This window comes from Onychostoma macrolepis, chromosome 04 (assembly GCF_012432095.1).
Source record: "Onychostoma macrolepis isolate SWU-2019 chromosome 04, ASM1243209v1, whole genome shotgun sequence".
Lineage (NCBI taxonomy): Eukaryota > Metazoa > Chordata > Actinopteri > Cypriniformes > Cyprinidae > Onychostoma > Onychostoma macrolepis.
Window position 1 is genome coordinate 31,672,669 of NC_081158.1, and position 17,206 is coordinate 31,689,874.

General features: G+C 36.1%; 4 protein-coding genes across 6 annotated transcripts; 2 read left to right on the top strand and 2 right to left on the bottom strand.

Moving 5' to 3' along the window:
• Window positions 1–671: 671 nt before the first annotated feature.
• Window positions 672–7,546, bottom strand: ada2b (adenosine deaminase 2b). Its single transcript, XM_058773385.1, is given in 11 exon segments — window positions 672–1,231; window positions 1,330–1,413; window positions 1,415–1,530; window positions 2,132–2,289; window positions 3,381–3,489; window positions 3,750–3,840; window positions 4,168–4,295; window positions 4,375–4,585; window positions 5,934–6,153; window positions 6,226–6,538; window positions 7,424–7,546. Coding segments are annotated over 11 exon segments (1,539 nt in total). The 5' UTR covers window positions 7,445–7,546; the 3' UTR covers window positions 672–1,143.
• A 141-nt stretch (window positions 7,547–7,687) lies between these two features.
• atp6v1e1b (ATPase H+ transporting V1 subunit E1b) lies at window positions 7,688–11,593 on the bottom strand. Its single transcript, XM_058773413.1, has 9 exons — window positions 11,352–11,593; window positions 10,615–10,680; window positions 10,402–10,511; window positions 10,147–10,213; window positions 9,959–10,048; window positions 9,794–9,862; window positions 8,645–8,739; window positions 8,411–8,498; window positions 7,688–8,319 (listed from the first exon to the last, which is right to left on the bottom strand). Exons 1-9 carry the CDS (start codon window positions 11,382–11,384, stop codon window positions 8,257–8,259), a joined length of 681 nt encoding a protein of 226 aa, XP_058629396.1. The 5' UTR covers window positions 11,385–11,593; the 3' UTR covers window positions 7,688–8,256.
• Window positions 11,594–11,685: 92 nt separating this feature from the next.
• Window positions 11,686–14,693, top strand: si:ch211-214j24.14 (uncharacterized protein LOC559160 homolog). Of its 3 annotated transcripts, none has more exons than XM_058773415.1 (2): window positions 11,686–12,329; window positions 13,567–14,693. In XM_058773415.1, the coding sequence occupies exon 2, from the start codon at window positions 13,759–13,761 to the stop codon at window positions 14,371–14,373; it is 615 nt and encodes a 204-aa protein (XP_058629398.1). In that variant the 5' UTR covers window positions 11,686–12,329; window positions 13,567–13,758; the 3' UTR covers window positions 14,374–14,693. The 3 variants fall into 3 exon arrangements, with proteins under 3 accessions (XP_058629398.1, XP_058629399.1, XP_058629400.1); XM_058773416.1 differs by lacking the exon at window positions 11,686–12,329 and adding an exon at window positions 12,456–12,474; XM_058773417.1 differs by lacking the exon at window positions 11,686–12,329 and adding an exon at window positions 12,506–12,537.
• Window positions 14,694–15,078: 385 nt separating this feature from the next.
• On the top strand, window positions 15,079–17,109 carry ccdc167 (coiled-coil domain containing 167). The gene is made up of 4 exons (XM_058773420.1): window positions 15,079–15,214; window positions 15,415–15,509; window positions 15,584–15,636; window positions 15,861–17,109. The coding sequence occupies exons 1-4, from the start codon at window positions 15,092–15,094 to the stop codon at window positions 15,962–15,964; spliced, it is 375 nt and encodes a 124-aa protein (XP_058629403.1). The 5' UTR covers window positions 15,079–15,091; the 3' UTR covers window positions 15,965–17,109.
• The last annotated feature ends 97 nt before the right edge of the window (window positions 17,110–17,206 follow it).

A 17,206-nucleotide genomic window follows, 5' to 3' on the forward strand; every position in this document is an offset into this window, starting at 1 on the left:
GGAATCGCCGAAAATTCCGTGATGGGCTCACAGAAGGCATCAGCCGTGGTCCATGCACGGATTCACTGGTTCAACACCAGCGCTGCATCGGACCACGTAAAAAGAGTGACTCCGATGCAGTTATACTTTCACTGGAGTACCTGACCCCACCCCTACCCTAAACCTACCCAGTTCTGAAAAATAATGATGACGATAAATTATCGCGTCGGCATATTGAAAGTGTTGAACCAGTGGATCCGTGCGTGGTTCACGGCTGATGCCTGTCACTGACTTACATTGGTATCATTTCTGTGAGCCCATCATGGAATTTTCGGCGATTCCGTGATGCCACCACAGATTCGGAGGTTAATTAAGTCCGTAAACATTACACGGAATTCTGTGAGATCATGTTGTGTATACCTGTTTGCTCATCATTAAACTAGTCAAATAACCAGTGCACCTGCTCTCATCTTAATATTCATTGGCGATGTATCGGAGAAAAAAAGAGATACCATTCAAATGGCATCTGGATGTTATGGTATTGTTTTTCCACAATTTAACCCATTGATGATATACTTGGAGTGGTTGTAAGAAATATGAAAGTATACACTCTACTGTTCAAAAATGATTTTATTCAGCAAGGATGCATTAAATTGATCAAATGAGAAAGAAAATACATTTATAATGTTCTTTTGAATTTTCTGTTCATCAAAGAATCCTTTAAATATATAAGTTTCCATAAAAATATTAAGCCGTAATTTCACTGTTTAAACTATATTTTTAATCACATAAATTAATTCCTGATGAGCATAAGAGACTTATTATTATTATTATTTTAATTTTTTTTAAGTTAAGGAATTCTTTCTGAAAACATTATCAGGTATAGACTCTGAAGATCAGAAAATAATGGTTTAATTTGTCCTACTAACATGAACTAATATGACGTTTTAATTCAGGAGTGCAGAAACCAGCACTGGAGTATACAGTATGTAATTCAGGACTTATAAAATGTAGGAAACTCAATTTATTTATGTTATAAATGCTGTGGACAAACCTCACAGATACTTTCAACCTATAATACAATCAAATAATAAAATTTTCGACCCCCTTAGTTTCAAGAAATAAGTAATAATAAAAAATGCAGTCCTCTTCTGTTGGTCATGGTTATGAATTTTCTGCTACAAATTTGTTCCACTTTTCCTTCCATATCGTAATAGCTTTATCCTGTAGTTGTGGCGACAAAGAACTGTACCTGTTAATAAAGGGGAAAAGTGCAACCTTAAATTATTCTTCTACATAACGAAAAAGACTTTTCAAATAAAAGTATGTGAATAAATAAATCTTAAGCACCTGACTGAATTCATCGCAAACTCCTTTAGAGTCCCCAGGTTTGCGCTCAACCCACCAATACCCACGAAGACCTGGTAGAAATCAGGAGAGTCCTGTGGTCCCGAATAAGGTGGGATCATCAGAGCTCACCACTATGGGATGACCTTCTGACATTAGTACCGCGGCGGGATGGTTTCGCAAATCCGAGACCAGTTTTAGCACCTAGAGAAGACGAAACACTGTAGATTCAACAAATCATAATGACATTATTGACACAGTTCTGTTCAAGATACATCTGTCAAATTATTGGTAAAACCTAAAAGAACCTTTGGACTTTATTTGGCAGACAAACTGTCACCTGTGTGCTTTGAAGGGTGAACAAACATCCTCTTTTTCCTTGACATGTCCGGGCCGGGATTTCTAAATCTAAATGTCTGGGTTTGGGCTCTGTTTTCTTATTGACATGCTCTTTACAGTCCTCATAGATTATATGTACGCATATTTTGCATTGACTGCATGCTTTTGGGTTTTTTTGTTATTAAAAATAAATAAGCAAGCCCAGCCCAGGTGACAAAAAGTAATGCAAAAGTAACGTAAAGCATTACTTTCCATAAAAAGTAACCAGATAACACAATTAGTTACTTTTTACAGAAGTAACACAATATTGTAATGCAATACTTTAACTTTCCCCAACACTGCTTTTAGCAAGTATGAAAAAAAAAAAAATAGATGAGCAAAGCCAAAACCCAGACGTTTTAGGCAATTTAGAAATACCAGGGAAAAAGAGGACGCATGGTCACCCTATTTTTGCACCACAGCTCACCTGATTGGAAATGGGACACAACTCCACTGCCACTCCTCTCGTCCTGGACAGCTGCTTGGCCAGGGGATGATGAACCAGCGCAAAACCATGTCCAATGCGGCTGGTGTTAAACAGCAGAGCATCTAACACATTCCTGTCCACATCTGTACCATCCAAATCTAAAAATAAACACCCACAGCAAGCCAATTCCAATCTATCCAATTCAGCTGTTATTGTACAACTAATTGTAACTATAATACAATTGAGTGTAGAGATGGGGGCTTTCGAAACACTGCTTCAAACCTTTTTATTTGTTACGAACCAGAGGTTTCTAACACCCTTGAACTAGTGTTTATGATAAATGATTTTATAAATTTGTAGACATTTTCAGTGACACTTTTGTATAATACACTCTCAGAAATAAAGGTACAAAAGCTGTCACTGGGGCGGTACCTTTTCAAAAGGTACACTTTTGTACCTATTAGGTTCAAATATGTACACTTTAAGTTCAAATATGTACACTTTAAGTACTAATATGTACACTTTAAGTACTAATATGTACCTTTAAGGTACCAAAATGGACCCTTTAGGTACAAACACGTACCTTTTGAAAAGGTACCACCCCAGTGACAGCTTTTGTACCTTTATTTCTGAGAGTGTAAAAAGGAAAGTATTAGTTAGTTAACAGCTAACAAAAAAACACATAATACACAGAGTTTATATTTAATGGTGTTTGATATATGGCTTCTTTTTCTAAATAGCCTAAAATGTCTGGGTTTTGTCTTTGTTTTTCTGTTGCCATGCTCTCTACAGTCCTCACACATTATATGTATGGGTATATGCTTTGACCATTTTCTGTAGATCGCACCTTCTCGCAGTTATTTACAATACCTGCATGCTATTGGTTAAACTACTTTTCAGTCATTACCTTCAGCAAGTATGAAAATAATAGGAAAACAAAGTCAAAATCATAACATTTTATGCAATTTAGAAATCCCGGCCAGAACATGTCCAGGAAAAAAAGACATATGGTAACACTATATTTAGAGTTTTCTTAATTGCATTTAATAGGTTACACTTTTGATAAAACATTTGCTATTGATTTTTAAAAGGTGTTTTTTATGCTTGTTTGTCCTGAGTTGAATGTACATCATTTTGGCCAATGAGTGGTGTTTTGAATGCTTCGTGAAGATTTTGTGAAGCAGTTGGTTCAGTGCATTCAAAAGTTTAATTTCTCCAAAAACTAATGAAGTGAACTACATATACTGACCTGTCTCTCCAGCATGGAAAAAGAAAGGAAGTTGGGTCTTTATTTCTGAAGGGAGTGATAAGGCATCTCGAAAGTACCAGATAGATCTTCCAGTGTCTTCACGACCTACCTACAGCAATAAATTGTTCAAATTAGATAAAACTGATATTAAATGTGGTAATATAATTTCACACCTTTCTTTTTTTTTTCTTCTGCGTTATGGTGCCACGTCACCTTTTAGAATCGACTCACCTGACTCATGGTTCAGTTATTTTAGCTTTGTTATTGCTGTGGATTGCTTGCACAATGCAGTCAGTAACATGTTTAGTATTTAGTATGCATTCTGGCAACGTGGCTGTGAACTGTAATTTAAATCAAGGATGAGATTACCAGGTCGAAACCAGCAACGATGTCTGGATATTTTCTCTGCATTTCAATGGCCTCTTGTACTGCCTGCTTCACTTGAGACACACTAAGAGACCTGTGTAAAAATGCATTCAGATCAGACCAATGTGAATATAATACTGCATATGAAATGAATAATCTTAGTATGTTAAATCCTGTCAAAAATCCTAGACAATTTAATTCATCTTTTTTAATTCAAATAACAAATGTGTTATTTGAAAAAAAAAATTTAACCATAAAGCTGACTGTTATGACCCTTGGTAACAGAAATTAAAGTTATTTACACAAGATTGTTTTATTACTATATTGCAGCAGTAAATTAAACGTGTATTCGGCTTATTCAGTTTATTCACAGGACAAGAGAGACAATTTGTTGATTGATTCGATAATTTAATAGTTTTACCTGTGGACAGAGAAGATTAAACGAGATCCTATGAAATCTGGATGATTTGCTCTGAACTGCTCAGTGATGTTTCTGTAGACCTCCAGAGACCACGCTCTGTCATGGGTGGTGCCATCAAGTTCATACGCCTAAAAATAATTATATAATACACATTTTTAATCCAAGAGCACCTATACACTTAATTATGGTGATCTATCAGTCACAAACCTTGGACTGTCCGACCCTCAGCTCTAGGTACATGATGTTGTCTTCGTAAAGCTCCTTCAGACCCTGGTAGATATAGTCCTTAAAGACAGGTGCATATGTGATCAGCCCAGATAGAGCCATAAAAGTCTTCTCAAACCTGTCCCATGCTGCATCTTGTGTCGGATAAGACATTTCCGGGTCTTCCGTGAAGAGTGTAAGATTCCGCATTAAACTGAGAAATGTAATTTGTTTAATTAGTTCTGTTTATTAGCTCTGGTACTGTTTATTACACAGCCCTGCAACTTCTGATTTTGGAAAACAAGCAAAAAAAAAACAAAACAAAAAAAAAAACATTATATTCCCTATTTTTATTTTAATTTACTGAGTTCAAAAACATCAACTTTCAGTTTTTTTAACACAATAAGAATTAATATATTTTTTAATTATATGGATGTATCAGCATTTAAGGGTCATGAAACCCTAATGCATTTTTTGAGATGTTAACAACAGGTTGCACATCAGTGAAAACAACAAAAGCAATATGTCTATTATTAAGGGAAAAGTGGTTATTCTTTCATTTCGTTCAGCTGAGAATTTAATAAATACTTGTAACCTGGCCTAGAAGAAGATATGAATCATGTCTTTATGGCAGTTTTTCTGCTGACTGATAATACTACAAAACTTTTTCACTTTACAAATGATTGTCAAATGCAAAAATCCTACGAAATGCATCATGTTTTGTAAGAAAGCATGATGGCCAGAGCAAAACAGGCACTATTTTTGGAATCTGCACCTTAAGAAATACTAAAAAACAAGTGCTGCGTTTTATTCAGTAAATATATTAATGAGTGTCTATTTACACTAAGTGCAAATAGCCTGTCTTGTTGGCAAAGGCTTATTATTTACAATAACTCCGTCCACTAACATGTGTCTGAGCTAGTCAACATTAAAAAAAGACGACAAATTAATATCAGTTTCAGTGGTGTAGATGGTATGACGCATGTGTTTTGACGCGATCGACACGAGTTCGAACTTTTTTTCTCTCTTTTCAAATCGCATATTGCATCAGAAAGGCATTTATTTTAAGTCAAAATGAAGGAAATAATCAAAAAGTTGAAAATAAAGAGTATTGGGTAGGGTTAGGGTAGGTGTAGGGACGGCTTTATTGTCCCAATAAGGTGGCATCCAGTTAATAATTTGAATTAAAACTATATTTTACACTCAATATGTTATTATTGCGTACTGTTTTATTATGTACTACAATACTGAGGTGCAGATAATTGCCACTATTTGCAGTAAGCAGTATAAATAGCAGAAAATCTTGCTATTTGCACTGTGTAAATAGCCGCTGCCAATATATTTAGGGTATTTTTGTGAAGCTAAACATCAAAAGGCCACTAAAGCCACACTTAAAAATTTATGAATTTCATCCATCAACCAAGTGGTAATTGCAAGTAAATAATGCTTTTATAATACTATAATACTATATAATGCTTTTATAATACTATAATGGCCACTGTCATTATACCAGTGAACACCTGTGGCTATTTGATACCTGATGTTGAAATATGTTTAATCACCTGTTATCAAAAACAGTGACGTCACTCAGACTTGCCCTCAGCACATCTAGGCGTTTCCAAAAAGAGCATCCCCATCGCAGAAAGGGCGTATTGTTGGAGAAAAGGAACTGCACTGACCCGTCCCACGTGAAGCAGATGTAACAATGAGGCCTGTACGTTGCATTCATCACCAGCCAATCCACACTCACCATAGCAGAGCTGTGGATGTGAAGAGCAGCACCTGTAAGGGACACAGTCATTTTATCATCTGAAGGACAGATGTTTCCCAGATATACAAGTAACCATTTTTTACCCTTGGGCATTTTCTGTAGCAGTTTGAAGACTGGGCTTTTTTGCACAATGTGCCGGACTTTGAAGAAGTGCATGGATGGTGGGAAAGGTGAAGCAGCCATGTCTTTCAGCTTCAGCTGGTGTAGGATTGAATCCAGTTGTCCTTCAGCAGCAGTGAGCTCCACTCTGCCCCCTACCTGCTGGGACATGTCCTGCTTCAGCATCAGCTCCCTCTGATGGGGATCTGGCATTGGATTACACACCCTGATACACAGTAACATCAGGACAGTCAGAGCTGCCATGCTGGAGAGACTCCTGATGCTCGTACAGAGATCCTGAGGCGGCGAGAGAGTGATATTCCCATTCTTGTTAGTTATTAAAATGGGATTTGTCTGTACTTTTGCACAGTTGTTTTAGTGTAATTTGCACCTACACTGAGCCTGGACATTTCAGGTTGCAGTGGACATGATTACAGTAATTCAAAGTTAAACTCTAAACGTATAGCTTGAAGTCTAAACCTTATTATGAAATATGGACTAATATTCTAGCCATGAAGCAATGGTTTCTTACAAACCTGTGTGTTTTGCTTTATAAGACATTAATTGATGGACTGGAGTGGTGTGGGTTACATGTGGATTATTGTGATGTTTTTATCAGCAATTTGGACTCTTGTTCTGATGGCACCCATTCACTGCAGAGGATCCATTGGTGAGCAAGTGATTTAATGCTACATTTCTCCAAATCTGATGAAGAAACAAACCCATCTACATCTTGGATGACCTGAGGGTGAGTACATTTTCTGCAAATGTAAATTTTTTGGTAAACTATTCCTTTAAACCTAATTCAGTTTTACTTCTGCTACCGCTACTAATAATAGTTTTTTAATAATAAAAGAAATTTGCAGTCATTTTGTGAAAAGCATTCGAAAGGTTCTATTGTTAGTTAATTTGTCATAGTCTGATTTAAACTCTCATTGTAACCTTAATTTTATTAATATTTATAAATAAGTATTTTTACATCATGATCATATTATTATAATATTCAGCACAAGTTATGTTAGATCTATTTCCTCAATATGGTGGTAGTTTGAAACCCAGCTTAAACAATAATCAAATCATTGACTTTCCTAGCAATCTAATCTGGAAAACAGCAAACCTTAAACCATTATTATTGATTGCAAATAATAAACAATTCCATCCTCAGGCTGAAAGTTACCTTACCTTCAGGTTTATTTTGCTCATTACTCCCTTTTCGTTTTCTTCTATTTGTATTAAATCCAGAGAGCATGTATTTCAGCTGCTGTCTGTCTGTATTTCTAGTGTATGAAGTTCCTCATTCTGCAAGACCAGCACATGTTGAGAATGGGATGACAATAGAGCATGTGACATACTGAGAAATCTCAGGAATAAGTGCCTTCTGCAAACGCTTCTCATTATGACATTCCGTTCACAACACGAGACTCGGCAAGAACACAATAGAAGTAGTATTGTTTTGTTTTGTTTTGTTCATTATATATCATTTCCACATCAATATAATCATTGCAGCATTAACAGACACGATTGCTTGTGATATACAGGTCATGCTCTGCACCACAGGAAAGGACAGCAAATAAAAATTCAACAGAAACAATTAAACACATTGTAATTTTCAAGTCTGTGCCACCATTTTGTTTTTCTGAGGGATGTTCAAGATGGGTCCGTCTTCTCCTCCACAGCAACAAAATAGGTGAATTTGCAAACAATCATGGAATTTCTACATCAGTTTAAGACTGAGCTCACTCAGGCGTTTCTGTAAACATAACCGTGTTATATTACAGCTGCACTCAAAATCAAACACATGAGATGTTATGGACCAGAGTTCTAGCAGCCAATCGAAACACTATTTTGATCCTTTATACAGCAATAATGAATCACCACATACAGAACACACACATACACATGATATTTTTTTTTAAATACAGACAGACACAGGAATGGAGTCTTTAACATCAGAATAAAAATAAAAGTACAACATCAAACAATAGCATTCTGCCATGGTTTTGTGTGGGTGAGGATCAGTCCATGAACTTGCGGTTCTGGTTTGCACCAAATAGGGCGACTCGGATTTCAGGCATCATCTAAAGAAAGAAATCGAAAGCAAATGAAAAATCTGCTGTACATTTCATACTGTTTCTCATAATCGTAACCCTCTCAGCCAAATTTCTGTACCTGTTGTGCTATGAGGTCCAGCCTGCTCTCCAGAGTGTTGGACACTTTGATCTTCCCATCAGCATTATACAGCTCAATACCACCAGAACTACCCCCCCAAAAAAAAAAAAAAAAACACAGAGACTTTCATTTCATATATTTAAAAACCACAATTTCATTAAAAAAAAAAAAAAAGTATTAAAAAAAAAGTAAGACTAATTTTGTAAACTAGAAACTGAAACCGCAGATGCTCACATTTCTGGAGAGAGGAAGTTCTCCTGGTCAATACGCACTTCAAGATTGTCCTTCACTGCTGCCTTGTACATGGGAATGTTTTTCTGCACAGCGGCCTAATAAAACAGATGTTTGTGCTTGATTTATATCATGAAGTAATCGGTTATTAATAATTGTCAGAGTAATACACAACATTTTGCTGCAGCCAGTGTTATTTTAGTATCACTGAGATACTACTATAGTTTTTAATAAAATTCAGAATATTCTGTTTTCGTTTTCATTTTAATTTTATCTAAAGTTTTAGTAAATGCGTTGTTTGTTTGTTTTTGTCATTTTATGAGTGTTTTTTTTCATTTCTATTTATTTTATTATATTTCAGTTTTAATTATTTTAATACATGAAGTTAAACTGTGTATATATATATATATATATATATATATATAAAATGAACTATATATTATGTTTATATAACTATTTAACTACAGTATATATAACTATGGAAGCCCGTTTCCGACACTGAATAAAAAATGTAAAAAAGGTTATTGCGACTTCATATCTCACAATTCTCCCACAATTGCGAGTTATAAAGTCAGAATTGCCAGATATAAAGTTAGAATTGCGTGATATAAACTCGCAATTGCGAGTTAAAGTCTAGTTTTTGGGGGGGGGGACTGATATGTTATCAGAATTGCGAGTTTGTATCACACAATTATGAGAAAAAAAGTCAGAATCGTTTTAAATTTTATTTTTTATTCAGTGGCGGAAACGGGCTTCCATATATAACACTATAGAAGTGTACATAACTATATAAGAAGTTGTATATATTCATTATATAATTTTACATAATGCAGTACATTCTAGAATGTTATATTGCTGATGGCAATGTTATTTTACTATCATTAATGTACTATTATGATTTTTATTAAAATGTTTAATTTTTTGTTTTAGTAATTTTGTGTTTTTGTTTTGTTTGTTACATTTTTTAAAGTTCGTTTATATCAGCTTTAATTATTTTAATACATCAAGCTAGACTAAATAAAAATGAGAAATGCCTTGGCAACTAGCTGACTTTTTAAATATATTTTATTTCAGTTAAAATTTATATTTTATTTCAAGTAACAAAATTATATTTTAATTTTTTTTAGGTTTTAGGTTTAGGGAACTACAGACCTGCACTATGCCCACATCCTGTTTGCGGCAACGGATGGTCACTTTGGGTTCCAGGAGCTGGTAAAAACCCTGAAACATGAGAATATCAGAGCGTGTCCCGATAAGACTCACATACAGTCTTTGATAGACCTGGTTTGCTATACTGTTCCATTATATATCACTCACCTGCAGGACAAGTCCGTCCATCAGAGCCGCGTATCTGGATGGATCTCTAGCTACATTCGCTAGTCGCTGACGGGCATCATTTATCAAATCCTAAAAAACAAAGAATTAAATCTGCAGCGTAAACAGACAACAGAAACCCAATATTTACTTTAAGGCTAGATGTGCCACAAAAGAGAACAGGATCTAACCGAAATCATGTCATCACGGGCCTTCAGGACCTTCAGTCTGGCCTGGTTCATTAGGTTGGACATTTGACTGTGGACAGGAAGCCAACCATTATAACAAAGTGAATCACAATCAGAACATTCATAAATAATTAAATAATGTCAAACTGTTTTACTGCATGAAATGCTTGTTTGAGAAACAGATTAAGAGTAAACTGGGAGTTTCCACAGTAATGATGTGGGCGTCTGTCTATTTCAGTCTGAGGAAGTCACACTCACATTTTCTTCTGCTGTTCGATCTGTTTCTCCTTCTTCTCATAATACTCCATAATCTTCAGTCGCTGAGTCTGAACCAGCCGGCCTTTCTCAATGTTGAACTCCTCCTCTGCCTGCAGGGGGAGTCACTTATCATCACATCAGCTCTCAATGGACGCTCTAGTCTTTAGATGTTTTAGTGGAATAATTTAAAGCTACATGTAAATAAAAAATTACCTTTGCATCAATCTCCTCTGCTTTTTCATTGGCCTCCTGCTCAATGAAAGCCATCATGTGCTTGATCTGGAAAGATATGGGAATCAAAAGGAGAACCATTCAATATCTAAGGAGGTCTAACAGCATTATGATATTTTAAACCAACTTGTAAATACATGCATAATTTCTTTCAAATGATATAAAATACATTGTTAGACTGCTGTTTGTTTTTTCCTCTGAGAAAAATCATCTTAAATCTGTTTAAAGTTCCAGTAGCAATGAGTTGCCCTGTTGTGGCTCCATCACAAGGATGTGGAATGTGTCTGTCTAGTGTTTGTGTGTGCTTACTATGTTATTACTATGCACAAAATCCTACACCTTAATATTTAGCATTATATGCATTCTAAAATGGGTCATTTTGTGGTGAATATTTGATATTATTCATCACACTACCTTCATGCATTTGTTTTTGGAATGAGCTGCTCAATTTAATTTGTCCTTATTCATCCTTTATGCACGTGTACGTATTAAAATGCGTTACTATAATTGCACTATTATTATACACTACAGACATATCTCGTGATTCAAGCGCGTGTGTATTGAATAAATGACGAACAACCTTGAAGGCCACATCATCGTATTATATCACGATGCTCGTGCCAGGCTCGTCTAAAACAATGCATTTATCTAATCGCCGATTGGTTGATCTTGCTACAGTGTTATGTTATTATAAATTATGCATTTGAACGCCTTTTCACCTGCTTCTGGACGTCGGCATCGCTGAGCGCCATGACTGCTGCGGCTGCTGCTGTAAGAGGATTTTAAACTCCACCGACTGAAAAAGCTCGTCTCGCGGCGACGGAAAGACGTCTCAGTGACAAATGGATTTTAGAAATATCTGCGAAAAGCCTACAGATTTAAAACCGCACAAAAAAAGGATATGAAGGGTCGATCGTGACAGAGTCGTGAAAATAGACTGGAAGCATCAGCTGATTCTCAGTCAATGATGACACACGCGTCACATGATGCGTGTTTCCTCTCTGGGAGCCAATCAGATCTCAGTGCGCGTCTAGGCTTTTTGTTGAGGTTTATGTGATACATGCGCTTAATTTTAATCGGTAACAAACGATAATAATAATGATACTACTACTACTAATAATAATGAAATATAAAAGTATTTTTTAAAATGGCATGTGTAGTTTAAAATGATAGAATAAAAAACAAACATAGACCTTAGTTCATACATATCTATGCCTTTGGTCAGGGTAGCGCCATATTTAATTTTTTGAAAACGAGGCTGTGTGAGGCATTGAAGTACAGTGCGTTATGGATTGTACTGTTGTTTGGCAACATGCTGATTTTTCAGTTGATGGAATGTCGTTCCAAAAAAAATAAATAAATAATAATAATAATAAAAAACTTTAAGTAGACCAAAACAGCAAATGCCATTGTAAAAGGTCCGTACATCACAGCCTCGTTTTCATAACCGTTTAATTCAATATGGCGTCTGATTGTTCATTAAGATAAAATGGAAAATGAACACAAACAGTATTTGTACACATAGGATCATTGTGAACTTTTAAATGATGGAAAAATAAGAAAGAAAATAACAGTGACCTTAATCACAAGGTGGACACTAACTTTGTCAAACAAACACATGTCAAGCAAACAGGACAGTGTCACAGAAAGTAGGACAGATCGATGTGTCATGACCCTCAATATACAACAGTACAAAGGTAAGTGGACCGATGGGAGTTTTTACTGCAGATGTAATGGGATAGGGGTGGGATTTTAGGGGGCAGGGAGGGGCTGTTGCTCCAGTGACCCTCCTCTGTATTTATTCAAGCCTCCAGTCTAAGTTAAACCTTGCGCTCAGAGAAGGTAAGATCTTTTTTCAATGGCTGCTTTTGCAGAATATCACTCATTGAGTCTGGCGTTAAGACTGTGTGTATTCTTCTTTTCGTCTCTAACAGATAGTTATTTAATGTTTTCTAGTCTTCAAAATATGAAAATATGTGTCATTTCAGTTTCTTATATATGAGATAATATGAGAATGTAAGCTTGCACTTTTTTTTTTTCATTTTAAATGATACTCCCTTTCATAGAATCAAATGATACTTCGTTTCATAGTGCTATAAGGTACCATAAGCATGTTTTTATAACAATAGTGATATCATATAGAGGAGTCTGTCACTCTTAACAAGCTGAAAAGGTAATTAGATTAGATCATTTCATTATATTAACTGTCTGGTCAGTGAATGACCTATTCAGTTATACTTAACTAAATACTCCTGCTGGTTAAAATGTGCTTCTTTCTACAGAATAACTGACCTGTGTTGTTGTTCTTGCTTGTTTCTCATTCTTTCCATTGGTTCACAGTCTGCTTCTGTCAGAGGTCAAAGTTAAAAAGCTGCAGCATGTATTTCTTGCACATTTGATCCCTTTAAGCACTTTGACCTTGCCGATGGGCTTTAGTTTATCTCTTCACAATCTGACTGTTGACGCTGCACATGTTTTCACTGTGACGTGATGTGACTGCCGGTGCAAACAATAACTGTTACCCTCATATCTACTTCATTAACGTGTCTGGACACTAAAATTTGTATGATCATAGAATTAGTTAGTTAGTTTGTTTATTTATTTATTCAATTTGGTTTGGTTTCTTCGCTTCAATTATTTATTAACAAAGAGACATAAGATATTAGAAGTTTAACATTTTACATAAATGTTTTATAAGAAATTTTTATGTAAGTTGATTTTGGCATTTAAAACTATTTCAGATCACTGAAGTAAAATGAGTTGTTAATGGCTTTTTATATTTTTGAATTTGTTCTTATATTAAATGTCAGCTTACGTTAGCAAAACATATGCTGTAAAATACATTCCTACATCCCCACAATGCTCATATAAATGTAATTAATCAGTGGCACAATGCACTTACATGACTGAATGAATTCTGTCTCTCATCTTTAGGACTCACTGAACCTGTAAAGATTAGTCAGATTTTCATAGAGGAGTAAAAGGTCTTCCATCCTGTCTGAGGACAGGCAGTTTGCGGATCCCGACCCTCCCCAGGATCGAACCTCAAGCCTGGAGGAGAGCAGCAGTGGGTCCGGCCCCTGGCAGACAGCTAGTCTAGCTGAGTCCTGGGCATCTATTAGCGGCATGGAGCCAGAGCTTGGAAGTCTAGAGACCAGTGAGATGGTCCTAGTTCAAGAGGACCACAGCGAGAACCACTCCTCCACCTCTGACATTATCCACCTAGAGGCGGAGCTCCATCAGAGGGCGGAGTCAGATGATGAGGAGGAGGAGCTTCAGAGCAGCATGCTGAGCATGATTGGCAGCGAGCTGGAAGAGATCAGAGCACTTCCTGTAGAATCAGATCTCAAGCCTCCACAGACTGTGGAGCTCCTGATGTGTGTGGAGGAGCCAGTTGTGGAGGAAATCGATGCAGAGGTGGCTTCTGAGCCGGTTTTCACTCACACTCCCCTTCTGTCTGAGCCTTTAGATTTTACACTGGCCTCTGTTCCCATACCTGAAATTATCTCACAGGTTTTAGATTATCTTCCACCCTCCACAGTCACAGTCTCAGAGGAACCTCGTGCCTCTGAATCAGAGTCTATTAATGCACCTAGTGTGTCAGCGTCATCTTCAGAAGAGGTTGTTCCAAAGGCAGACCCGCATTCAGCTGCATCCTTTGAACTCCCTGTGTTGCTGGTTGGTGGCGCCGCCCTGGTGGCGGTAGTGGGAATACTCACATATACCCTGATTAGAAAATAGCAGGACTGTGTATCTCTTTAATAGTTTCAAAATTGTACAACAATTCAACAAATTGTATTATTGACTATGTGATATAAAGATACGGTGGTATTAAATATTGTCATTTGTCTATTAAACAGAGACTAAACACAGTCTGGAAGTCTGGATCATTGTTCACCTCAAAAATCAAAAGAAAAAAAAAACACTGTAGTATGTGTTATATAGTCTTTAATTTATTCTGATCTGGAAAATCAAGTGACAGGATCATTTTCAGTAATACAATACAAATATCGGTCATTTTTTCTTTAAAAAATTCATTAATTTATTAATGTGTTCGCATTTTGGGTGCATGTTTAATAAATAAAAAACAATCAGTACAAATGCTGTCAATTTACATTATTACAGTGAAAATAAAGGTTTATTTTATTAATTTGGGGTTAGATTAGTTTAATATATGTAAGAATCAATAGTAATACAAATTCAGTCAATTTTCAGTATTACAGTGCAAATATAAGCTTGATAAAGTAATTTTTTATAGTAATAGTAATACAAATGGTGTAGTAGTAGTAGTATAAATGCTGCCATTAACTAATAAACTAATTAACGTTGGAATATTTTTTAATAGAAACTTTTCAGCGAATGTGTGGCTAGATGGCGCTGTGTCCAATATGAAATGTCACCGCTCCGACAGCAGGTGGCAGTATGAACTCACCACAGGCTGAGCGCGACAAGCAAGAGAATGAATGAAGGATTCGTTTACGGAAGTGTCTGCTATTCCCATGATTTCAGTAAAAGCCTCACACCCTCCAAAATGAGTAAATCAAGAACCTCGAAGAAAGAGAAAATAAGCGTGGCAAGCGAAGTAAGTGGCATGTTAATAGATATGAAATTGTATGCCATATTATGTGTACTTTTCAGTACTGAAAAATAAAATTATATAAAAATAATCATAAAACAGATCATAATGTCGTTGTGCTTTTCTGAAAAGTCATATATGAAATTGTCTGCCTTCATATCGGTGTATCTATTGAAATATGATGCTCATAGCTTGGTCTCTTTTAGATTGACCGTATTGAAGAGCGCAAATTACACTGTAAAAACAACCTGGAGAGGGCAGAATTCAGACAGAGAAAAGAGCAGCTCTCAGACAACGACAGGTGATTATGCCAACATTTTGTCGCATAACCTAATTACAGAAACACAGCAAACGAGTCTTTTTATGTACTTACAGACTGGCCCTGGAAGATGAGATGACCATATTGAATGAAAGAATACAGAAATATGGTGAGTCAGTTGTATGGAATGGTTGCATTGGTCATGGAATTTAATTATCACTTGAATTTGTGGATTTCTTTACTCAAATTTCTCTACCTATTTTCCAAAAATTGTTATGAAACATGCAAAATGTTGACCAAAATTCTAATTTCTTGATGCATTGCATTACTTGATAAAGAAAATTAGTGTGAAAGCAGTGTTATCTGATAGTATCTTTATATTTTATTCTTCAGAAAAGGAGCTGCAGGTGCTGAGAGGAGAGAACAGGAAGAACATGATGCTGTCCGTCGCTCTGTTAGCAATCAGTGCTCTTTTCTACTACACATTTATATATTAAGAGGTATTTTTCTCCCATGCCAAACACGGTCAGAGAATGAGATTTGGTGAGTCTGATATCCATTCATACCTATCAGTGCTCATCATTTGGCAACACTGGTTTGTTCAGAGGTTGTGAAGTTGTCAGTGCCATTTTAGCTGAAAATACATTATACCATCTTCACCTTGACCTCAACGTCTTGGATTGCCTCAACTCTACAGTTTGTTTGCCGTGTAACAAAGAGACACTAGATGCTTGTGCATCAGAGAGACACGGAATTGGGATTATGTATGTTTATATGGTCCTCATTGTGAAACACTTTACCCAATAATGACTAAATGATGTTTCTCTCCAGATCACTGTTTATTGCATTTCAACAGGACTAACATGCACAAAGGTGGGAGGGGCAGAGGGTGTTATTCCATCCAAAAATAAAATTTATCAACAAAATGTTCAGTTGAAATAAAAAACAGCCATCAATAAAATGCAATACTGTCCCATGAAACTGCCGTTTGTCCCTTTGATATCCTTGATACTTGTAGCAAATAGAATTGGTAACACACTCACTTGCAATACAACAAAACACTAGGCAGCCAGGTATATTCAGTCCTATTTTAAAGAAATAGTTAATTGAAAAATAAAAATTTGCTCACTTACCCTGGGGCCATCAAATATGTAGATGGGTTTGTTTCTTCATCAGAACGGATTTGGAGAAATGTAGCATTACTTTACTTGCTCACCAATAGATCCTGTGCAGTGAATGGGTGCCGTCAGAATGAGAGTCCAAACAGCTGATAAAAACATCACAATAATCCACACCACTCCAGTACATGATTTTTTTTCTTGTGGAATGAAAAGCTGCATGTTTATAAGAAAAAAAAATCCACGATTAAGGCATTTTAACTTTAAAACATTGCTTAAAGCCAAAATATGAGTCCATCATTCATAATAACGCTTCCTCCAGTGACAAGGTCCATCTTCTGTTCTCCTCTCAAACAAACATATTGTGTTTCATATGTGCATATTTCTCTCCTGATTCAGATGAGATGGCTTTCTCTGGAGAAAGCAGTTTTATAGATGGAAGACTAATATTTTAGCCAAAAGCAACATTTTGAAGTTAAAACCGTCTTAATTATGGATTTGTTCCTTACAAACACGCAGGTTTTTGCTTCACGTTAACTGATGGACTGGAGTGGTGTGGATTATTGTGATGTTTTTATCAGCTGTTTGGACTCTCATTCTGACGGCACCCATTCACTGCAC

Excerpts from the sequence above, each read along its gene's own strand:
- atp6v1e1b (XM_058773413.1), bottom strand. The coding sequence starts at position 11,384 with ATGGCGCTCAGCGATGCCGACGTCCAGAAGCAG. Across the intron at positions 10,512-10,614 it reads CAGAGGAGATTGATGCAAAG|GCAGAGGAGGAGTTCAACAT; the intron begins GTAATTTTTTAT and ends CTCCCCCTGCAG. Across the intron at positions 8,740-9,793 it reads AGGATGTGGGCATAGTGCAG|GCCGCTGTGCAGAAAAACAT; the intron begins GTCTGTAGTTCC and ends CTGTTTTATTAG.
- si:ch211-214j24.14 (XM_058773415.1), top strand. The coding sequence starts at position 13,759 with ATGGAGCCAGAGCTTGGAAGTCTAGAGACCAGTGAGATGGTCCTAGTT.
- ccdc167 (XM_058773420.1), top strand. The coding sequence starts at position 15,092 with ATGAATGAAGGATTCGTTTACGGAAGTGTCTGCTATTCCCATGATTTC. Across the intron at positions 15,215-15,414 it reads AAATAAGCGTGGCAAGCGAA|ATTGACCGTATTGAAGAGCG; the intron begins GTAAGTGGCATG and ends GGTCTCTTTTAG. Across the intron at positions 15,510-15,583 it reads CAGCTCTCAGACAACGACAG|ACTGGCCCTGGAAGATGAGA; the intron begins GTGATTATGCCA and ends ATGTACTTACAG.